Source organism: Sorex araneus, chromosome 1 (assembly GCF_027595985.1).
Source record: "Sorex araneus isolate mSorAra2 chromosome 1, mSorAra2.pri, whole genome shotgun sequence".
Lineage (NCBI taxonomy): Eukaryota > Metazoa > Chordata > Mammalia > Eulipotyphla > Soricidae > Sorex > Sorex araneus.
Window position 1 is genome coordinate 245160108 of NC_073302.1, and position 25189 is coordinate 245185296.

Here is a 25189-nt window from a genome sequence, read left to right on the forward strand (position 1 = left end):
ATTCACAGGAAAATGTAATCAGTGAAGGTAAGAAGATGCTACGTGGTTTAAAACAAAAGAAAGAACAACCCCATAGTATTGTGCAAAGGACAATTACGCCTTTATAACCTCAAACATAGGCAAAGCTCATCCATGATATTTGACAGTAGCTGCTCATGAACTGGGGGTGGGCTGAAGAAAGAGGTTTCTAGCATTCTGGCAAAGTTCTGTTTCTTGAACTGTTTCTTGAACTGTTTCTTGAACTGATTACATGATGTGCTTCCTTAGTGAAAATTCATCTAGATTCCACTCATGTACTTTCTATACTGTCAGTACATGTACTCCCAGCCCCCAGTTTTACTGAGAAATAACTGACATAGAAGATTACATTATAAGGCATATGACTTATTACTTAAATATTATTACAAAAAGCTTAGATCATATTTCAAACCTTAAAAAATATTTTTTTAACCTGAGAACTTTTAAGATCTACTCTCTTTTAGCAACTTTCAAATACACATCACAATAGTGTTATCTACAGTTAGCAGAAGTAAGTTACCCAAGACTAATTTATCTTTTAAACAGAAATTTATTCCTTCTGATGGTATCCACCCCACATAACTTTTGAAAACCACTTGTGTGTTCTGTTTCTACGAGTTTATTATTATCTCTTAGATATCACATATAAGCATTCACTTTGCAAAAATTCATCCAGCTAATACTCATGTCCTCTCCTGTATATGTATTTTGGGTTGACATTCTTCTGTGTACCTAGTGATATGGGCATAAGAGTCACTCCCAGAGCACTAAAAAGGACAATGTAGACTGGAGAGAGAAAGTACAGGGGTGAAAGTGCATTCTCTGAGGCACCCCAACCCTGATGATGCCTGGCACCACATGGATCCCCAGCACTGTAGGGTGTGGCCAAGGAGGACCCTGAGCATTGTTGGGGTGCTCCACCCTCAGTGCTCACCACAGAGCTGGGGAACCACCTCCTCTTTGAGTCTTTGCATTGAACCACCAGGTCTGGTTGGCTGAGAATTGTCAGGACTGGTCCTTGGCTCCATTAAAAAAAAACCAGAAAAGGGAGAGGAAGGAAGAAGGAAGGAAGGAAGGAAGGAAGGAAGGAAGGAAGGAAGGAAGGAAGGAAGGAAGGAAGGAAGGAAGGAAGGAAGGAAAGAAGGAAGGAAGGAAGGAAGGAAGGAAGGAAGGAAGGAAGGAAGGAAGGAAGGAAGGAAGGAAGGAAGGAAGGAAGGAAGGGAGGGATGGAGGGAGGTGAAAAAACAGAAAAGAGAGGAAGGAAGAAAGAAGGAAGGAAGGAAGGAAGGAAGGAAGGAAGGAAGGAAGGAAGGAAGGAAGGAAGGAAGGAAGGAAGGAAGGAAGGAAAGAAGGAAGGAAGGAAGGAAGGAAGGAAGGAAGGAAGGAAGGAAGGAAGGAAGGAAGGAAGGAAGGAAGGAAGGAAGGAAGGAAGGAAGGAAGGAAGGGATGGAGAGAGGCAGGCAAAGAATCAATTGCAAATACACTACTGTGTATTTCCCTGAAGTCTAATCAACAGTTTTCATCAAAATGGCACTAAAAGTCTGATGACAACAGTAATTTACCAAAGCTATATTGCAATATTTTACACGGCTTATCACAAAAAGCAAGGAGGCAACCTCTGACGTGTTATTTATTTATAGTGTGTCTTATATACAACATTAAGCCTTGGTTTATTTCCCTACTTTAGGCTGAGAAAGTGGCATTAAATATGTAGCAGTGCTAAATGACTATGATACTTGACAGGAACATGTGTGCTGTGTCAGTACTGGAATAAAGGTTTCATTCAGTCATCGAAGTTGGCTCTCTCTGTCGGTCTTGTTTCCTTGCTGATGAAGTTTATGCAGATAATCTATAATTCTGCCACAAATAAAATATGGGGAAGCCTTTATTTCCCTTGCCTCCATCTTGGTGTTGCAATTTACTGAACAGCTTTCCAGATGACAGGGATTAGGAACCTCCACAGAACACATTTGTTTATTTTTGGATATGTGCCAAATTGTTTAGACACTGGCTGAAAACAAATGTGTATTTCATCTATTAAAGAGGTTCACTGATACCCTGAGTTTTCTCCTCTTGTTTCTCTTAAGGAAAATATTTTCAACTTCTTCGTGGCAAATTTTAAATTAATCAGACAATGGCAACAGCCGAAGAAAGGGAATGTGGTGTGATTCTTAGACCCTTCAATGAGCTATGTGTGGGGCACGAGACCCACTGGTCACGGATGAAAACAAGTTGCCAGAGTGAAAGAGAACTACATGGGCATTCAGAACCTTCACCAGCCTACAAACAAATAATTTCCAGGTTCTTCTTAGTTATGAGTCTATAATGTGAGGCAAGAAAAACCTAACAAATATTTTTGTATTTTATTCTGCTGAATACATCCTTTCTATAAACCTTCTTCCTTCTATCTGCCTCCTTTCTTAAAACTGAGCAAAATTTCAAAGATATGCATCTAGTTTAAAGAAAGAGAACAAACCCTTGGCTTCTTTTTAGTATATTAGCATCCTACTTATACTAAGTGAGAACAAAGGGATAATAAAGTTCTTTGTGTAATGTTTTATTAATGAACTTAATTATCTCTAGAAGACAGATAAAGAATAAAGCAAAGCCTGTTTTAATTTAATAATTATAAAAAAAGCTTGGAGTGAGAAATAAAGGGACATTTCAGGGTACTTAAGAGTTTTAATATAACTAAGGGAAATGAATTAAATACAACTTATATAAAGCAATGTGTTAATTATTATTTCCCACAGGAAAGCATAGTTAACTATTCATGTAGCGTCATGAGGGTATTTTTATTAAAATGAAACAGACTTTAAAAAAATAGTTGTGTCTAACTCATGTTTGCTTTTTTTTTTTGGTTGGTCTGCTCATTTGGGGGGTTGTGTTCTTTTTAGCAGGGCCTTGGAAGCAGCCCTGGCAGTCCTCAGAACACACTCCTGGCTGTGTGCTCAAGGATTACTCCTGGTAGGGCTCAACTGTACCAGAAATTGAACCCCAGTCAATCATATACAAGGGAATCTGTTTAAACCCAGTGCTAACTATCTGGTCATGTTCCTTTGCAAAACTTCTGTATTAGAAAGAATTTTAAGTAGTCTGTTTTAAACACCCTGCTTTCTAAGGTATTTTGTGTAAAATGAATTCAAATATCTCAGCTACATGTAAACCTCAGAGACCTAAAGTAAACTGGGAAAAGATGATATTTTCTTGAATCACACGTCATAAAAATGTGGATTCTTTATATGGGATGGTTGACCTATAAATTACACCTTAAGAGTAATATAATGTTTTAAAACTACAAAAACTCAGAAAGTTCCCTCATAAGCAAAATATCTGATGTTATGTTTTTCATTAGCCACAATTTCTTCTAGTTCTAACAAGAAGTCCTATTTTAGAGAGACTCACAAAGAAATCTCGGAAAAGGTCAACAAGCTGCAGAGATACCCCTGAACACTGCCCCAGGCTTAATCTCATATCCAGGGCACCATGGAGGAGGTGGGTGAGTCCCACCAATGGCCAAAAAGAGCCCTGGAAGCCAAAAACCTCCAGAAGTCAATTGCCATTATGCTCACAGTCGATCTCTACAGGCTCAGATGAGTCTCATCCATGAATAAATCTGCTGAAAAACTTAGGTTTGTGGGTTTTGTGACCAAAATCTCCAGGCTCTCACGGAGTCAGGAATGCGTGACCTCCCCTCATCTCCCTGTTCTTCCCGGAGCCTGGCAGTCACGTCCATGAACTGCCCCTGTGCCATAGTAAGCAGTATAGAGATGCCTCAAACCCCAGAGTCATCATCCAGTTAAAATTTTAACTCCAGCTATATCACCTTATTTAAAATTTTTGAATTCCTAAAGTGCCTGGCCACATTTGCGGCCATGGGACATCTCATACTCTATACTACTGATGCACCCACAATAGCACAACACATTGGATATGATGTAAAGTAGAAGACAACCAATTTTGATTAAAAAATATTAGCTCACAAGGCTCAACCTATAACAACATGTTAGTAATCTTTTATACCAGAGCTTTAGAGATCCGGGGTGAGATACAACAATCCTCATATACTATCTTTTAGTGAAAGCTTTTTTGATCATAATTATTCATAATAAGCCATACAAAATGAATTATTTAAGGCCTGCTACTGAGGCAGGCTTGGGTGATGGTTGGGAAAATTTTAAAAAAGTGGTGGTGGAAAGGTGTAATGGTGGTGGGACTGGCGTTGGAATATTGAATATAATAGATTATTGTGAACAACTTTATAAAAATAAAATAAAATTTTAAAAAAGGAGTCCTACTTTATTGATATATTAGCAAAAGAAGTGTGAGACACTAATACACTGTTATTTGCAATAACAAATAAGTTAATTTTGCTTACAACCACTTAAAAAGCTCTCATCTGTAAGGTCTCTTAGCTCATAGAAAAAAACAAATTTTTGTCCAATTATCTGAAAAAGTACACAATCTCAGAGTTTTAGGTAAACAAATACTGCTACTAAAATTATAACTACCCATAAACATATTTCCTGTGGCTAAACCACTCACATGCAATGTACATTTTATTCACGAACATTTATGCATGCTTGTAAAAACTTCTTCCTAAATTACTGTCACTTATAAACAAACATTTCAAAAAATTCCTCCTGTGTACTGCATACCACTTAGTCATTTCATAAAGTTTATTAAGCACAAAAGAATGTTGCAGATAATGTGGAGGACACAGGAGGAGAGGAAGAAGATAAGGTCCCTACTTAAGAGACATTTACAAATATTTAAGATGTAGAAAAAACAATTAGTATTTGTGTAATTCTCAGAGATTTTTCAAATTGCTTAGACAAACACTATTACATATTTTCATGATGCGAAACAGCCTTTACCAGAAAGGAGGTTAATGAACGCAGACAGATACATCTTGCTTCATGGAAAGAAAAATATTCTGAGTATGAACTTTACCTCTGTGGCAGATAATCGCTTATCACCATTATCACTTCCAACTCCTGAATCTGAATCCTTCTTGCTGGGATGTCGATATTGAGTTCATTTAGAAAAAATAAAAATCACAAAGTTCACAAGGCAAGTCAATAAAGATTCAAATAACAGGCTTACTATATACAAAGTACTATTATTGCCATAAGGCAACAAATCAGCCCATGTTAAATGGTTTTAAGAGGCGAAGCGAGTCTAATGAAAATCAGATGTGCATGCAGTTTAAACAGAGAACAGGATACATTCTTTGTGTTTGGGGGTAACGGGTTAGCACTACAAGTAGTCTTTGGGTTTTTTTTAATGGTTAACATTTTCCTAATTTTATTGATTCTAGTTTATAAAAATAAACAAAAACAACCTAAATGCTTTGTACCGCTTACATCCTAAGTGGCTTTCTAAATTTCTTATATAGTTTTTTTTCAATAATTCTATAAACTATTATCTAATAGCCTGACAAATGTTTATGAGAATAACAGATATATATTAAGAATTATAGTGCTTAATATAATTCTTAAGCATTATAATGCTTAATATATATTATTCTCATAAATATTTGTCATGCTACTTGATAACAGTTACATGCATCATATCATATATATGCGTATATATACATATATATCATACGGGAAGACTGAGGTTTGTAGACACCACAGTTCCATCATTAGTAAAAAGTTGAGGAAAGATTTCTGCAGTGAGAATTTATCAGGAACAAATGGTTTCTAAAAACTTTGTTCTCTGAAAACTCAAGGCCAGATTTATGGCAAAACAACATGTGAAAGGATGCTAACATTTCCACTCAAAACAGGAAATAGAAAAAATTATGCCAAATCAATTTTTTTTTTTGCTTTTTGTTTTGCTTTGGGGGCACACCCAGAAGTGCTCAGGGTTTACTCCTGGCTCTACACTCAGGAATCCACTCCTGGCAAGCTAAGGGGACCGCATGGGGTCCTAGAGACTGAACTTGGGCCTGCCACATGCAAAGCAAATGACCTACCCAATGTATTAACAGTCTTGTGCTGCATATTACATTTTTAAAAGAATTTTTAAAATTATATCTATGGCCAGGGAAAACAGGAGTTAGGAGGACTGGTCAATGGTTGGAACTAACCACAAGTGAGTGTGGGGTTGAGGGTAGGTAAGATAGAGAAGAGACCTGTATGACAGTAATAGTTGGGATGATCCCACTGGACAAGATCTGATGGTTAAAAGTAGGTAAAGGGGTATTCTTGATAACCTTTTAGTATCAATGTTGCAAACCATAATGCCCAAAGGGAGATAGGGGAGGGATAGAGAGGGAGGGGGAAGGGAGAGAGAGGGAATGACAGGAAGAGAGAGAGAGAGAGAGAGAGTGAGAGGGAGAGAGAGAGAGAAAGAGAGAGAAGAAAAGCGCTTGCCATAGAGGCTGGCAGGGATGGGGTTGGGGGTGATAGGAGGAAACCTGAGGACTCTGGTGCTGGGAATGTACACTGGTGGAGGGATGGGTGTTGGAATACTGTATGACTGTGGAATATTGTATGACTGAAACCCAATCATTAACAGCTTTGTAAGGGTCCATCTCACAGTGATTCAATACAAAAGTTAAAAAAAATAAAATAAAAATTAAGTCTGGAGCTTTTCTTATAAATACTACAAAAGAATCAGTCATCAAAAAATATATCTGAGCTTGATATAGCAATTTTAACTGAGAAGTAAAACGCATCCTTATGTTATAGTGCTCATTCACAAAGATATGTGTGAATATACATATATATGTACATATATGCATGTAGACATGAATGCACAGCACTCAGGAAGGATGGAATTTTGATTAGATAGTAGATGAAATCTGAAAGATGCCAAAATATTGTCAATAGAATCAATTTCTCTCCATTCCCAAAGTTGCTGAAATTAGGCTCTGTAATTCTGTATAGGTTATGTGAAGCAAAGGGACTTAGAGAGTTATTTCCCTGGAAAACTTTGGCCTAAGCAGATTCTAGACAGGGCAGTTGAAAGTCAGTAGTTATACTTACCTGTCTTCCACGTGCTGGTGTAGGTGTGGCCTCTCCATCGTATGGAGGTATAGGGAGTCAGTTGTTTTAATCTGGCATGCTTGGATGCTCAGATACTTGAATATGTGCACTTTTCCCTTTGTGCAAATCTATGGAGAAAGAGACAGTCAGTATATATTCCGTATTTTCTTTTAATAGCAGAAAGTTTAAGTTTTAGATATGACTACACATTTTAATTTCTGAATTAATATCTGATACACATTAATTAATATCTAACGATACACATAAAATTTGGCCTCCCTAAAATAGAGGATTTAGGCCATCTTTTTCTCCAAATTTCATTTTAAACACGAAACCATATTCAAGAAATGTCTGGTTTTTCTTGCCAAGGACTACAGACTTCTAACAAAAAGTGTTTTAAATATAATTTTAAAAGTACAGAAGTCAGGCAGATTATCTGGCATGTTCCAACTTAAGAATATATATATACATATATATATACATACACATATATATGTATAAACTCCCATTCTGCTAGATTAAATTACATAAACTTGAATCTTGTCCTTAAAGAACCAATATTCTTATTTCAAAATGTTTAAATCCCATTTCGTAGCTAACATTCAAGACTAATGATTCTACTATTCCTTTTGTGAGGCATACAGCTTCAAATGCTTAAGAATAATAATACAATAAAACATCTAAGTCTGGGATCATATGATCAGAACAGTGAGTCAAACGTTGGCCAATAAACTCGATGGAGCAGCAGACAATGTACTTTCCACAGTTTCACCCTCGAGGTTTTATCTTTTCACAGACTGTGACAATATATGATCCCGTCTAATGTAATATTAATTCCACAGAGTTGTCTAAGTGCTCTTAACAGTATATCCTCTAGGGTTCGAGTTCTGCCTGAGACCACTCACCTGTGCTGGGGGGGACTGCAAAGGGTTATTCTCCAGCAGTAAGACTTGCAGCTGCTTCATCTCCCTAAAGCAAATGGGAATTACCAGCACTTTGTTGCAAGAAAAGTCAAACTTGACCAAAGGAAGATCTACTAATTCTAAAAGAAAAAGAAGAAAGAAGAAACAAACTCAGAAATCAACAAGAGTTAATGGACAAGCATTCAAAAGAACTATGCTCATCAGGAGAAATGAACAAAAGGAAGTTACCAGTTTGGAATGTATGTGCATATTTATATACATGGTGTGCATATGTAATTGATTAAAAAGTGCATTGTAAGCCAAATGATTCTACTTTTAATTAAAAAAATTATCAATTTATCAAATCAGATCCCAAAGATTTTTTTAGTTGTGATAAGAACCAGAAACACCTGACATTTAAAACATTAAGAGTATTCATTGTTTACAAAGGTTTTCTTTCCCCCCAATAAAACAATCAAAAATCCACATTACCTAGGGTACATTTGTGTTTTAACTTCAAAATACTTTCAAGAAGTATCTCTTGACTTATAACTAATACAACTAATTACAAAGTATCTTTATCCAATCAATGCATCTAGGCATCATCTCAGAAATAGTCAAAAGAATATGCCCATGGTTTTCTAACTCCATTTTTTTTTTGTTTTGTGCCACATGTGGCAATGCTCAGGGGCTGCTCCTGGCCCTGCACTCAGGAATCACTCCAGGTGGTGCCCAGGTGACCACATGGGATGCCGAGAATTGAACCCAGGTCGACAATGTGCAAGGCAAGCGCCTTAACAGCTATATTATCTCCCCAGCTCTCTCTAACCCCATTTAAAAAAAATTAATGCTGTCTTATTAAGAGTTTTGAAATGAACCCTAAGATCCTGCTGGGATGCAGCTTTATTCTTCTACTTTAAAAAAACTGTACTGTAGCTCTACAAACAAGAACATTATATTTAGCTTAAAATCCCCACCCCGTGGCATAGTAAACACTCAGTTATTTCAAGTATTCCAACCGACAACGGCAGCTGATAGAAAGGAGGGCAAATACATTGCATAGAGCAAAGAGGCCAGGCCTAACGGTGGGGTGACACAGGGCAAGTAAGTGACCACTGTCTAGATGGAAGGGAGCCCCGAGGACTCATTTTAGAAGGGCCTCTACACTTGTTTTGGAGACCTGGTAAGGGTAAAACATACCAGTTTAAAACACAAGGGGGTTCTGCCTAGAGGAAGACAGGACTGATATGAAAAAGGACCCTGAGGCAATGGCCTGATTGAACGAGAGTCATCCCTTTCTCCCTGCATGCTGCTTCACTCTGTGCCACCTGCCACCTCACCCTCCAAGTCACACCCAGGTTTGACTGGGTGTTTACTCAGAAATCAGATTCCTTCTCCAAATTCGCTTGCTCTGGGCTTATCAGGGACTTTCCTTCTTTCAGACCTCAGTGAATTGCTTTGTTTATAAAGAAAGAAGTGAATTATTACAATAGAGGCAGAGGAGCGGGTCCCCAGCTCAGTTCCCTGATGGAGGCTGTGCAAGAGAAATTCAGAAAACTGGGTGCATTTTAAATCACCCTAATCCAGTTCTCCCTCCACCTACCCTAGACGCAGGATGCGTGACCTCCTCTGGCCCCTTCAGCCCGGAGGTGGCCAGGATGAGGCGACTTTGAGCAGCAGGAAGGGGAAGAGAGAATGAGAGAGCAGAAAGAGGTAGACTTGGGGGGTAAACAGGGAATCCAGACACTCCTAAAGGAAAGAGAAGTAAGACAGAGCCCTTTTCACTCTTGGCCTGTTTCAAAAACAGGTGTAAGAACTGGAGGAACTATGTAGCAGAGGACTAGCTCCTTGGCGCAAACCTGGAGAATAACACTCGGTCTCTGAGCTGGTTAAGTTGATTTGCAAAACTTAAGCTGGCTGAGTTGATGACAATATCCGAACTGGGTTCTGGATACCTGGCAGTTCTTTGCCAGATAAAAGAAAGGCTTTTAAAGGTGGACCAGGGAGCAACTTCCTGGAAACAGAAAAAGGGGAAGGAGGCAAAAATACAGGTGTGTGGAGGAAAGCAGGCTTCCATAATGACAGTGCCTACCATGTTCCTTGGAACACAATGACCATCCTTAAGCTCATTTTTGAAAATTAGAAATCGACAGTTTCAGAAGTAGAAAATGAAACTGAAAACAATTAACTTCTACCCAGGAAAGATCAAAAGAAACAAAGTAGAAGGGAAAGAGAAAAAGGAAAGAGTGTGTCCTTCCCTTACCTCAACCCTTTCTCAAAAACTCTCTTTCTTCATCTCTCTCTCTCTCTCTCTCTCTCTCTCTCTCTCTCTCTCTCACACACACACACACACACACATACACACACACAAACTTACACACACATGCATGCACACACATAAACACACACACACAAAGAGGGGACAATGAATGGCTACTTTAATCTTCTATATATTCTGGTCCTAGAAAAAACAAAATATGGTCTACTTATGGCAATAGTTGCAGTAAAAGGCAAAAAGCAAAAGCATCACAAAACTGATATAGACTATTAGGCCACAAACTTTTCCCCCCTCCTCAAATTAAAAGCATATGAGGAGAGGTGCTCAGGAAGGCCAAACAAGCAAGTCAATAGGGAAAGGTTTTAAACTCAATGCCTGAGAACATTATCAATGTGCTTTTGTTAATGGAGTTCTCCAGAGGGGGGAAAAAAGGAAACTTGATATTCAGGAAATTATTTAGAAAGAAAAAAATACACTGAAGTTTCAACTTTGAGTGTATTTTAAAATATTTAAACTGAGAAAACATAATTGTGGAACATACAGAAATTGAAACTGGTCTTCCTATGAAATGGAATGCTTTTAAGGTAAGAGAATAAAGTGTGATGAGAGAAATGAAAAGACTAGATTTCGGCAGATGCATTTCTTTCTATACACTTCCAAACAATTACCAGCAATTGTAAAATGATTTATGTGAAATTTTCCCTTGGAAAATGAGGGCTCAATTATTTCAGATTATTTTTTAATGATTAACAGAAGAGCTTAAATGTAAGAAAAATTTCTTTAATGTTATTAAAAGTTACACGAAAGGTCACAAATTTCCTGAGAGTGTCCCCTTTGTATTTGCTAAAAGAAAAAAAAAATTTATACATTAAAAAAGTGGGAATACACATGACAGAAGAAAAACTCAAGGATTTTTATACCAAGTCATTTCAAAATAAAGCATGATTTTTTTTTTAGTGCTGAAAGTGTTATTACTTTAAAATGCTTATCAGCATGATAAAGCAAAGGTGGCAGGCAGGCACTTGCCTCTCCTTTTGATAAAGCATATCACATTTACAGAGCTTTTCCCCTTTCATGAGCCCCATTTGCTTTTTGTTGTCTTATTTTTTTGCCTTTAAAAATGATGCAATTTTAAGCTGTAAGTCAAGAAACAGGCACATAATAATATAAAATCAGACAGGTCTCAAGTATCTCTTAATAGGTATTTAATATCTCTTAACAGATCTCTTAATAAACCAAATGCAGATTATCTCCAAATCCATGTTTCTGTTTTGAGGTCTACCTTTTAATTATTGCTGTGTCCCTGATAAGTCTTGGGAATAAAAATGAAGGAAATCAGGGTGACCCGTGTAAACCATAGTCTGTTTTGGAGAAAGGATCCACGTCCAGCTGTTCGCTGACTTAGTTCCGATTCCCGCCCAAACAAGAAGTCTCCAAAGAAAAAACTCAGAACCATTACCATCTACAAAGAGACTTGAACAATGATTAATGGCATCAAATTTCTGACTAGACAGATCATTTTATTTGCACCCATAACAGTATATGAGAGAGGCCAACACTGAATGCCCATGGCATCGAGGGGCAGTCGGCCGAATCAGGCTTGTCTGAGGTATAGAGTTTGGGCAGAGGCCGGGGACTCAATGCAGGCAATCCCTGCTTCCAACCTTCAAGAAACAGACTGAGCCTACCTGTGACATTAGACCAAGAACTACTTCTGCGAGGCAGTTGCCCTCGTCTGAGAACTAGATTCAAAATTCTTAGAATTCTGTGAGTAGGACTTTTGCCTCTCCAAAGCTAGAACCCTCGAGAGCTCTGCAGACAGATCTGCGGATCAAGCACGCCAACTACACTGCTGGCTGGGTGCTTCAGAAATTCACACAAAATACATTTCTTTCTCCTCCTCTTAGATGATGTACCCTCAAAATTCACAGGTCATTTAATACCCAGTACCTCAAAAAAAAGCATTTGAAGACAGGGTCTTCGGTAAAGTAATTATGTTATAAAGAGGGCCTTAACCCAAGAGGACTGGGGGCCATTATAAGAAGAGGAGATCAGATGCAGAGGGGAGGGGAGGAGGACGCAGAAGTCAAAGAGGAAGGCCTCCAAGAAACCGAACCCGTTGACACGTTGCCCCCAGACCACCAAACCACCTGAATTTTAAGAAAATGGATTTGTTGTTTAAGCCACTCGGGTCTCTCGGGTGTGGTGCCTTGTTGGAGAGCCTGAACAAACCAACAAACACTTTCACACGCACAGTCTTACCTGGCGAATGGTTCTGTATACAACAGTGAGGCTGAAGTCCAGGCCCTCACACTTGCCCTAGGCACTTGCTAAGCCACTGAGCAATGTTCCCGGCTCCCAGGAGTCACCTTCTTGACAAATGTCAACAACCACAAAGATTTCTCCGAGCAATCATTCCACACCTCCTCCCACCAGGACCCTTCACTTTTTTACCTTGTGGTAAAACTTTCAGATAATTTCTTCTGACATTCAGTTCCCGTAGAGATTTCAATTGACCTATCTGCTGAGGTAAGGCTGTGATCTCATTGCAGCTGACATCCTGTATCAAAAGCAAAGAGAAAAAATAATCAACACCCTTTCCCAGGAAATCAAGCCTTTTATGTGGCATCACCTCAAGGAACTTAAATATTAGGACAATTATACAGGTTCATTTTTATTCCAGTCTCCAGGTCCCCAGACAAGTAAAGCTGAGTATAAAACAAAAAGGGAAGTTTAATGTTCCTTGCATCCTCTGGGGGAAGGAATAAAAGAGGAAAGAAGGATGTTAGTGGCATGTAGCAGCTCATGTAGCAGCTACTTTTTCGGCCCTCTGACCCACACTGTTCACACTCTTCCATTTTATTTAGTTCTCATAACAAACTCATGTCTCATTATTCGGAGCCCAACAGGTCAGAAACGTCAAGCTGTTAAAAGAGTTCATTCCTAGAATTAACTCTAGGAAAGAATTGACATGCACTGTTACGAACTGAACTATGTTTTGACATGAACTACACTCACACCTCTAAATACAAGACAATGCCTCCCATGTGACCAGACACATTGGACAGTGCTGAATTATGAATGTTAATAAACTGTTTGGACACACTACTATTTTAAATAGACTTCTCATCAGTGTTCTGAAAATCTTGGTTCTGATCACCTTTATAAACTTTTTACAAGCAAGACAGTAGCATCTGTGGATTGTAACACTTTTGCTTTTGAAGAACAAATACTCTGTGAATCTCTGACTAGAACTACCTCTTGACACAATCAAAACAGTCATAACATTTACATTCTTATACAACTTATATTCTTATGTAACTTTATTATCTCCACTAACACCATTTCCTCTTGTTTCACTCTCCCCCCTATACCCCACTCCAGCTATTCCCCTATTCTAGACCAGCATTCTCTCTCAGCCAAATGCTATGATGATCTTTCTGATTGGTTACACACATCACTATTCTCTTAAGATTCATCCTTCACCCTGAGTCGCCAGAATGTAAATTTCACATCATTCATCAGCTTAAACATCTGCAAAAGTTTCTCAAGAATAGAAGGGTAAAGTCCCAAACTGTGCAGCAAGGCCCCGTTTCCACAATTCATGTCTATTTCTGCATCACCATCTCTGAATGCCTTCCCTTGCCCCCTGTACTCAAATCCCAGTATTGTTGCTTGCAAGTTGTACTGTGTGTCAGGTTTTTCACACTGCCGAGGTTTGCAGGGTTCTTTCCCTGCCTGCTCTGCCATTTCTAATAATCTCCTCTCGTACCCCCATCCACCTTCCATTATTTGATTCAAGCTCACCTTCTGTCTGAAACCTTTCTTAAGACTTCCATCTCTCCCACTCTGACCTAACACCCAGGAAGAACTGGCCATTTTTTCTTAAGGTCCTATAGATAGTCTATGACCATATTCTTCTGCTCAAATGTTTGCTTTATCCTCTAAGCTTTGAGTCCTATCTGGAGGATACCATGTCTTCTTTCACTTAATCTTCCTGGTGCTTTATACTGCTGGGTATAAAGTAAGGGATCAAAGAATGTTGAATGAAATTTCTAGTCATATATGTTGAAATTTTATGATGCTTATTTTGTTCCTGGTTATGACCTCAGGATCTAGAATTATATACAACTTCAGGATGTAAATGATTCCAGTAAGAGCAAGCCCTTAAATATCCCAAATAACTTTAAATGTGGATAAATAACCTTTCCACTTCCCCTTTTCAGAAGGCAGCAAAGCTCTGTTTCATAAAAACTTTTACATTCGCTTGGAAGAGAAAAACTTATTAACTGTTGTTCTCTGACACTCCTGAGCTCCCCCAAGTTCCCTAATCTCCTTGAAAGAGTAAAGCAATACAGAACTAACGGACCTTGCCTTCTAAACTCATCTAAAACTCCTCCACTGATCTGCCAATCGCTCAAGGTCCTAAGGGTGCTAAATAAATGTCACTTGATGAAGAGGGATAACATCACTCCTGCTAAGGGGACCGAAGCTTCCGTTTACAAGGGCTAAGTATGTGAATGTGATCAGTCAGGCAGGCTTGTCTGTGCTCAGTTGTGTAACATGGTGGGGGGTGGGGGGTGTCGGGGGGATGGCATGTGATGGATTAAGACCAGTTTAAAGTCAACCATTCCCAACCTGGCTGCTGTTGCATCTCGCCTGGCCCAGAAAAGACAACCTCACCCCGCTTTTTTAATGAAAAATGTCCCTAGTGCTTACAATAAAAACAAACCCACAAGCACATCTGCAGAGACATCAAAGTCTGAGGAAGCAATTATGAAATTAGGATGTCCAGAGATTTGTCCAGTCCTTTCTCCCTTCTCTGCGTCAGTAAGCTACCCTGTCTTTCTGAGCATATGTCCATAGATGCAAAGTGAACAGTGACATGCCATTTCTCAATTACTGTGGCATTCCGCCAGTCACGAATTAGCAACCAACTCTTTTGCGTGAAACCATTATCTTTTCTTATCATAACAGTTACAAATCAGCAAGAGGTACCATTCCTTCCATTTTAAAACAACCCCCCACAATTATTACACAGGTAAAGCCCTAGAAACCTGTAAGATTCAACCTATTGTATTAAACTCCTGATTAGGTACAGTAATATTGGTAATATCTGGAGGAAGGAAATTCTTGGGAATTATTTGTCACTGTTATGAGAATTCATGTAATTTATCTCTAGGTTTTCCTACATCTGGGAGTGACATTTTAAGAAAGACCCTTTTGAGATACACAAAAACTCTGAATTTGCAATGTATAAATTAAAGTCTCAAAAAATAATCTTGAAAAGTTACTCTCTAAAAATAAATTAGTGGGGCCGGAGCGATAGTACAGCGGGTAGGGCATTCACCTTGCACGAGGCCGACCTGGGTTCGATCCCCAGCATCCCATATGGTCCCCCAAGTACCGCCAGGAGTAATTCCTGAGTGCAAAGCCAGGAGTAACCCCTGAGCATCACTGGGTGTGATCCAAAAAGCAAAAAAATAATAAATAAATAAAATAAAAAAATAAAAATAAATTAGGAGAAAAGGGGAGCCAAAGAGTAAAGTATTCAGTGGAAGAGCACTTGCCGAGGAGACACAGGTTCAATTCCTGGAACTGTGAAAAAAATAAAATAAAATAAAAAGAAAAGGGAAGCAAAAACTAAGAGATATATTTATAGGCAGTACACTCTAAGCTTGAACTCACAGAAGGTGTAATTCAGCCGTATTCCATGTACGTTGCATTCACCCTGGTTAGCTAGAATAAGGGCATGCTGTTTTCCTCAAAATAAGGTAAATTTTTCCAACATAGATTTCTAACCAAATGGCTTTATCAAAGAAAATCAACTCCTCCCAGCTATATTTAAATACTTATTTACCAGTAGGAAAAAGGGTTGCCCAATTTACTTTGTCTTAAAGTACTTCACATAATGATCAAAACAAGTTTTTCCTTCTGATTTAGAGGGCAGGACATCTGTAGACAATTAGAAGCACAAAGTCCAATTGTCCATTCAAATGCTGAATGATGTATTGTGAAGGTCAAATTATTTTAGTGGTCCTCTGCTCTGCTGTCAGATACTTCCCGTCCTGCCAAAGTAAAGGGGCTGTGGTAGGGCGGGGGAGGGGGAGCCAAGGCAGATCTAGCTCATAAGTAAGGATTCTCATGAGTGAGAGAACTGTGCAGGCTGTATTCCCTCTCGGCTTCTGGAACTTGCCTAAATTTAAAAGTAGAACCCTACGGGCAATTATGACTTAATGACTTGGAGAATGAGGAGGTGGAGAGAGAGCATAATAGTCCAATAATCTCTGTACCAAAACATTTCAGTTCAGAAGAAGTAAAAGCCAAATTCCTAGAATGGCCAGGCTCTCCAAAATAGTGTTTCTCAACTGGGGGAGAGTGGGGAGTGTCACATGGCTCCTTGTGGGGCTCCAGGATGTTCCCAGGGGATCAAGGTTGAAAATTTTAGAAACACTGGCCTACAACATTATCTGTCCATAATGAACCTAAGATACTATATGGTTTTATTGTAGTGTTAATTTACAGAAGAAAATATTTTGAAATTTAAAATACACAAAACTAATGTCTAAACCTTCTGCGATTAGTTAGAATTTACCAAACTATGAATTCCAGATGCAGTGGTTTCTCAGAATAGTCAAATGAATCCCTTCTGAAATGTCTATTAGCCCTAAGCTATATCTTACAGGATAATTATTCCAAGCTTCAGTAAAATCAAATCACCATACATTTACTATATGAGACCATAAGATCAAGCATGCCCAAATGGATCATTATAAACATCATAAAGTTGCTAATTTTATTTTTTATTATACAGAAATGAATTTAATAAATATATTGATATAAATGCTCAACATTATTTATGAACTCAAATTCAATTTTATTATGAAAAAAATACTATGACCTAAAAACATTTTTTTCTCATTACTGGTTCAATCAACGTGACTTTGGGTTAAAGAAGTGAAAGCTTTACAGTATAGATTCTCACTTCATCACAGTCCTTCTAGGCAAAAAAATAAAAGAAGAAAAAGCCTATAAAAAATAAAATGCATATCGGAAATTGATATAACATTTTTGTTGATAAGTGCAGTTGCTAATTTACCTTCAGATAAAGGATAGGATTTAAAACATCAGAACAAATTTAGAAATCATTAGACTAGGAAAAGTTCATTTTGGGAAAGCGTCATTAGAGAAGAGACTAAAAAGGTTTTGTTGTTTTGTTATGTTTTGAGGCCATACCCCACACCCTATAGTGCTCAGGACTTATTCCTGGCTCTGTGTTCAGGATCATTCCTGGAGACCCTCAGAGGACTCTACATGATGCCGGGCATCTAGCTAGAGTTGGCCGTGTGCAAGGCAAGCACCTTAGCTTCTGTACTCAACTCTCTGCTCCCTTGAATTGTCTTCTTTGGGAGTGGCCTTCATCATCACTATGTCAAGGTGATCTTAGTTAAGAGACTTGCAGTGAGAGCGGGCAGATCACGCCGGACTGGGGAATAGCACACGGCTTTCTCCTAAGCCACTTTGCTTCTGATATGTTTTCTGTATTTTCAAACACTGAATGTGGTTACCTTATTGCATAACTTGTATTTTTTAAATAAATTTAACTCTTATGTAATTGAAGGAAAAACACATTCTGACAGGAAATGCAAGCTACCAACAATGACCTCTAATCATGTGACCCAGCCCCCTCCCTGTTTTTTTTTTCTTTTGGAGAGGGATACTGTGAAAACTTGAGGAAAATGTCTAAGCCTTTCTGTGTCTACATATATTAAAAAGGAGCAAGATAAAATAATTATAATTTCCTTCCAACATCAAGGAAATAAATTTATCAGATCATGAATAAACGTAGAGACTGTTTAATAGAAACTTAACTCAAAAATTAGAAATTGAGCTTCCATTTGACCCAGCAATACTACTTCTCATAATATACCCTGGGGCCCCCAAAACACATGACAGAAATGCCATCTGCACGTCTATGTTCATTGCAGCACTACTCACAATGGCCAGAATCTGGAAGCAACCTGAGTGCCTGAGAACAGATAGCTGAATAAAGAAATTACAGTACATCTACACAACGAAATACTATGCAGTCACCAGAAAAAATGAAGACATACTTTTTGCTTATAAATGAATGGACATGGAGAGTATCGTGCTGAGTGAAATGAGTCAGAAGGAGAGGGGCAGACACAGAATGACAGCACTCATCTGTGGGATATAAAAAACACAGTATGAGACTAATACCCACGGATAGTAGAAATGAAGTCCAGGAGAACCAGCCCACAGTTGGAAGCTAGCCGCAAGTGGGGGAAGAGGGCTGTTACTCCTATGTCAGTTAAGTTTCTTTCTTTTTAGGAGAGAGAAGGGACCACTGTGACAGTGATAGTTAGAAATGACCACTCTGCACAAAAATTGAGTGCTGAAAGTAGGTAAAGGGATGTACATGATAATCTTTCTGTACTTGTTACTGCAAATCATAGTGCCCAAAAGAAAAGAGAGAAAGATAGAGACAGAGACAGAGAAGTTCCTGAGAGGGTGGGAAGTTGGTGTGAGAGAAACTGGGAACACTGGTGGTAGGAAATGTACACTGGTGAAAGGACAGGTGTTGGAACATTTGTATGACTGAAACCCAATCATGAACAACTTTGTAGCTGTGTATCTCATGGTGGTTTAATAAAAAAGAGAAAGAAACTTAACTGACATAGGAGTAACAGCAATTTTAATTTCTTAGCAATTAAATACTTAAAAGCCTTGGGTCAAAAAGATTAGTTTTTTTATAAAAAATATTATATTTATTTAAACTTTGGCACAATAAATTCACTGTAACTGTCATCCCGTTGTTCATCGATTTACTCGAGCGGGCACCAGTAACATCTCTATTACACTCAGCCCTGAGATTTTAGCAGCTTCTCGTCTTTCCCAACAATTGGAGGCTCTTTCAGGGTCCGGGGAATGAGACCTATTGTTACTGTTTTTGGCATATCGAATACGCCACGGGTAGTTTGCCAGGTTCTGCCATGCGGGCAGATTACTCTCAGCACAATAAAATATTACTGCAAAATCTCTTACTGAAGGATGCTCATATAAAATGCTAGGCTGATTCACACCTTCCACACATCCACAAACACATAGCCCTTCCCACTGCTTTTCTTAAGAAAGGCCTAAGTAGGAGCAACAAAAGGGACTCTGCCAAAGCCAGGGATTCCAATTGTCCCACAGAAACCAGAAAAGTGAGGAAGCATTTCCAGAGAAGATGGATGCAAGATGCAGGAATGATCTGGCAGACACATGAACTTATGTCTGACCTCAGAGACTGGAATGCTTTGCATAAAAATAATGAAGACTATATTTTCCTCAGAAATTGCTCAATACAACCAGTGTCTCTGATCTATTTTTGAATCCAAACTCTCCATACTTCAAGACATTTATGAAAAAGAAAACAGTCAGACCAGGAAATGCAACTTTTCAATCAACTATCATTTGAGTGAGCCTCCACGGTTTTGAGTGTAAAAGTAGATTTCCAGAACTGGTGATGCTGTGCTCTCTTGTGCAAAGTAAGAGTAAAGACACAATTTCAACACACTGCGTGAGTTGGGGGAGAAAGAACTGTGAAAAATGCAAACAAGTGACTGACCTCACTGGACCCCAGTAAGTTCTCAAGTTCACGGAACCTTATTTCCGTTTATTCAAAGATCATTGAACAAACTCAATGATCTTTTTCACATGTCCCATTACAAATGTGCTATACTCTAGCAGAATCATAACATAGAACTTGTGTTTGTTCATCATAACATATGGCATCTCTTACCAAACACTTAACATGCTTTATCCTTTAGGCATGATAATGAAAAAAATATGTTGTGTCCAAAAACATAGTACACATGTTCCCAATACAGTAACATGGCTTTAATGAGTAAAAATGAGGTAAAATCAACAAGAGAATTCTACTGACACCCACCCCCGCCTCTCATGGTTCCTCAGTGAAGAGACTTTCAGACAGACAATGCCCATTTGTACCACACCCTATTTTTGTAATCATCTCTGATTCACTTTCAGCTGTTCAGAGTCTGCCACAAACTTAATGGAAAAACCACTCCAGAGAAGTCCAAGGAAAGATGTAAGCTCCAGTGGAGAGCTTACAGAACAGATGCGGAGGTTGCATGGTTGCATAGCTGGTGTGGAAAGGGTTTATTACGCTTTCATCAAGTAACCTGGTTTTCACTGCAAATCTGTCATTTCATAGCACCGTAGCTTAGGATAAGTGATTTGGAAGCTGTCTACCTTGCTGGATTATTGCCAAGAAAATATCAAATGATTCACGTCATGCCCCTAGTGGAGCGCCTGGCATACTGTTGCCCAGCCAATGTTGGTATTTTATATCTTCCCATAGTAGAAAGCACATACATGCAGAATCACAAAGCAACACGCCTTTCAGCTACAGTGCTGAGGGGCTGGGCAGTATCAAATTATGCAACATGGCCAAGAAGGCAGTTCTAGGTCATTCCCACTGAAATGGGAATTCCCAAGGGGTTCAGTTCGATAGACCTCAAATTCCATAGGTTCTGCACCCAAGACAATGTAGAAATACATCCTGGCATCTCTTATAAATTTAAGAAAGGAAAGTTCAGTTGTGGATGGAGCTAAAAAGAGTGGTGGGCATCCCTTGCAGGCTTGTGGTCCTGAGTTAATCCTTGTACCATCTGTGTCCCCCAGGCACATCCTCAGTGTGACCCTGATGACCTCGAGAACCACTGCACCCAAACAGTCCAGTGCCACCTGCCTGAACATTGAACTGTTCAGGCCCCTACTGTCACCAAGTTGTGTTTGGCTGAGAGAGACCCCTGAACCACCAAATACTGCTATGATGACCTCTATTAAAGAAGGAGCCAGAGAGATAGCACAGTAGGTAAGGTGCTTACCTTGCATATGTTTGACCCTGGTTTCACTCCCTGCTCCCCAGAAGGTTCCCTGATCCCACCAGGAGTGACCACTGAAGCAAGAGTCAGGAGTAAGCCGAGCACAGTCAATGGAGGGAGGGAGGAAAGGAGGGAGGGGGGAAGGAAGGAAGGAAGGATGGAAGGAAGGAAGGAAAGAAGGAAGGAAGGAAGGAAGGAAGGAAGGAAGGAAGGAAGGAAGGAAGGAAGGAAGGAAGGAAGGAAGGAAGGAGGGAGGGAGGGAGGGAGGGAGGGAGGGAGGGAGGGAGGGAGGGAGGGAGGGAGGGAAGGAAGGAAGGAAGGAAGGAAGGAAGGAAGGAAGGAAGGAAGGAAGGAAGGAAGGAAGGAAGGAAGGAAGGGAAAAAAGGAAGGAGGGAAGGAAGGAAGGAAGGAAGGAAGGAAGGAAGGAAGGAAGGAAGGAAGGAAGGAAGGAAGGAAGGAAGGAAGGAAGGAGGGAGGGAGGGAGGGAGGGAGGGAGGGAGGGAGGGAGGGAGGGAGGGAGGGAGGGAGGAAGCTGTAGCAATAGTACAGCAGGTAGGGCATTTGCCTTGCATGCAACAGACCCAGGTTCAATTTCCGGCATCCCATATGGTCCCCTGAGCACCACCACCAATAGTAATTCCTGAGTGCAGAGCCAAGAGTAACCCCTGAGCATTGCTTGGTGTGACCCAAAAAGATAGAAAAAAATAAGAAAAAATACATATAGTTTGCTCTTCAATCTGTGTTCTCCCCCGAACTTGTATCTCACTTGCTTGTTTTCATGTTTCTTTGCCTGCTTAATTCTACTCTGCAAGAAACCTGTGTTTTTCTTGAACATATTTCCCCTCTGTCTCTCCTCTTACACCTTTCTAAGCAAGTTTTGTTCAGTAAAAACTACCTTGCTTCACACACAAACAAAACAGTAAGAAATATATACCTCAGGAGTTCTTCTACAGGCTTCTTCGTGGAAGGAGGAACAAAACATATTCCCATATGTACTCCTGCACTCCCATTTTCCAGTAGTTTGGCAGCCACACCCACAAACTGCCCCGGTGTCCTGTAATCCCATCAAATCCAGAAACTATAAAACAACGCTCCTAGAAGTGCTCGACCTCATAGCCAAGTCCTCCCTCTCAGAGAACCTGACAAGGTATCAGGAGCATCCTTTCCGCACGGCAGAGTCTGGCATGCTCTCCGTGGCGTATTCAATATGCGAAATATAGTAACAATGATGGGTCTCATTCCCCTTAGCCTGAAAGAGCCTCTGACATGGCACCTCTGGGGAGAATGAGTAAAGAGAGGCTGCTAAAATCTCAGGCTAGGATGTGCGAAGACATTACTGGTACCCGCTCAAGAAAATCGATGATCAACAGGAAGACAGTGATACAGTGATACAGTACTCCTGCACAAATCCAACAGGCTGTTAGCCCCTGAGTGGGAATGCACTTAAGCTTCAGATTCTAAGACCATTGTGACACATTTAAGAAGGTAGAATTGTGTTTTCAATATCAAATTCTCTCCAAACTAGAAAGGATTTCTTGTAGCTTGCTGTAATATTTTAAGCTTATGCTGACTTTTTGGTGTTGGGACACATCCAACATTGCTGAGGTATTACTCCCGACTCTGTGCTCAAGGATAACTCTTGGATCTGCCTGAGGGAACCCTACATGATGCTGGGGGTGGAACCTAGGCTGCTATATTCTTTCTCTGGCTTCTTGTCTCTGGAATGTACTCTCTATCACACTTGGGAGAAAAGAGAATCCACAACTCAGTTTAGGGTACTGAGTCTAATATGAAACATCAAAATAATTTCTTCCAAAAATAGTTAACAATGCTTAAGAGCCTAGGAAGCGGAGAGATTTTTATCAGCACTTCAGTGGCCTTTAAGGTGCTCTGAAAATGGAACTCCCAAGTTTTAAACAACTTAGTTACTACGAAGCTACAAAACAGATGCCTCCCACACGGTTCTAGAATTACATCAGGCTCTCCAGGGAATTATTTTCCAACTGATAGCTAAAAATTATTTGAGGAGGTCACCTATAGTAACGTTACTATTTTAAGCAAAAATGATAGGAAAGATAACTAAGAATGAATGGAAACTAATCTTTTTTTAGCATGTGACCTTAAGCAAGGCCAGTCACCCCTTATAAATAAGGCAACTTGGTCAATTTTCACCGGCTTCATAAATAAGTGTTTTTGGTTGGTCTATTTGTTCTTTGGAGGGGTCACATCCGGCAATATTGGGGACCGGGGCCACACCCAGTGCTGTTGAGAAGCCATGCAATATTCGGGATATAAAGCTCAGGGCTTCATGCATGCTGGCCATGAGTTCTATCACTTGAGCTTTTTCCTGGGCTCCTCAAAAACAAATGCTCATAAAGGCCATGTTTGCCCACACACAGGGTAAAGCAGAAAGAACACGGGCTACTGAGCTTCTTCCAACCCAGTAGAGACAGGCATAACTGCTGAGCATGAGAAACGGGCTCAGTTCAACTTGTGATGTGACGTCAGTGTGAACTGCCCACTAAATTTCAAAGAATCCTGGTAGATAAAAGAAGATCATTTCTTTCAACAGGATATTATGTATAACTGGAAATATACCTTTTAGCCATCTTGGATTCAATAAAATATTATTAAAATTCACTTTAACTCCTGCCTATTTATTTTTGTTTGGGGGCTACACCCAGTGGTTGCTCTGGGGCTACTCCTGTCACTGGACTCAGAGGTCATTCTGGCTGATACATAGGGGACCATGTGGTGCTGAAGGGTAAAATCTGGTCTCCAAAGTGCAAAACATGTGCTCCAGCCCTTTGAACCATCACCCTGGCTTTCATGTGTTTTTTTGTTAATGTTACTTAAAACTGTTACAATTAACATTTTTTAATTGCATTTGCTGCTTGCATTTGCGTTTTCAAGGCTAGTGTGGGTGAGTTTCGAGTTAGGCCACAGGTGCTACCCTAGGCAGACCTTCCACAGATTGCTCACCTCTGCCACGGGTTTCATCTGTAAGAAGCAATTAGGACTTGATGCTTTTAAAACCCCTATGACTGTAACACTCCAGATGCCAGTGCTCCATGGTTATTGTGCTGGAGAAAAGACACAGGGATGGGGCCGTTGAAGTCAGGGCTGAAACCAAGAGGCAGAGCTGGACTCCAACCTGGCCAGTTACCAGGCTGTCCCTTACAACACCCCGCAGCCCCATCGGAGGCTGGAGACGGCGCTGCTGCTCTACTTTTGCCACATGCCAACCCAGCAGCTGACCCCGGGTATGTGAGGAAAGCCTCACACCCTGTGGAGCTGGCTCCGGAGTTCAGCACATGTGCCCCCTATTAACAGGAGAGCTGGTCTGCAGGCCTAGCAGCACGCCAACTGTGGCTCCGCCGGCCTCCGCCAGGGTGCACGGGGACAGAAACACTTTCCGGCTGCCAAAAGGTTCCAGGAGACTGACCTCAGAAGTGTGCCCCCCAGCCCAGAGTCCAAGAAGCAGGAAAAAAAAAAAAGAAAGAAAAGAAAAATACAATTTGTTATTCATTTGGAGATTGCAATACTTGATCCGAAAGTTAGCTAATTTGGATTTTGAGGCTTACCACTCTTAAAAAGAGTGGGTTTTGTTTTGTTTTGTTTTGAAAGACTCTAGACGTGCATAAGGGCCTTCTCGGAGTCTCTTCCCTTACACCTTTCCATCCCCAAGACTGAATCAACTGTTCCCTACCCTGTGCACAAACTTTATAATGGTGATGGTGGTGGCAGGAGTGGGGTGTCTGCCTAAATCAACATCCACCTCCTGTCAGCATCACCCCCTTGGGCAGCGTCTGGACATAGTGACCGTCTGCACTGGGTGTCAGTACAGAGTCGGGAGAGGTCAGAAGCTAGTCTCGGACCGAGGAGCCAGGACTGAGCTGTGCCAATAGGTTTCTGCTTCCTCTTCCACAGGGTAAGTTTCATTGGGGAGCTGGGGCCTATGCGCTTTTGTAAGCCTTTTCCACTCAAGGCCCTTTCTTCCTGAGAAACAATATGGGTGAGCAGAAACAAACACCTCGGACCCATCAAGCAGTCTATTTGAATGCACTTTTAATGGCTGTGTGT

At 40.1% G+C, this 25189-nt stretch overlaps 1 protein-coding gene across 4 annotated transcripts in view; it reads right to left on the reverse strand.

Moving 5' to 3' along the window:
- Positions 1–25189, reverse strand: part of LRCH1 (leucine rich repeats and calponin homology domain containing 1) — a 198897-nt gene that overhangs the window by 51701 nt on the left and 122007 nt on the right. For all 4 annotated transcript variants that reach the window (XM_055131747.1, XM_055131735.1, XM_055131741.1 and 1 more), the window contains exons 4-7: positions 12648–12753; positions 7919–8055; positions 7014–7141; positions 4972–5035 (exon numbers count right to left, since the gene is read on the reverse strand). In XM_055131747.1, the coding sequence (XP_054987722.1) occupies positions 4972–5035; positions 7014–7141; positions 7919–8055; positions 12648–12753 (435 nt within the window). The remainder of the gene's footprint in view (positions 1–4971; positions 5036–7013; positions 7142–7918; positions 8056–12647; positions 12754–25189) is intronic.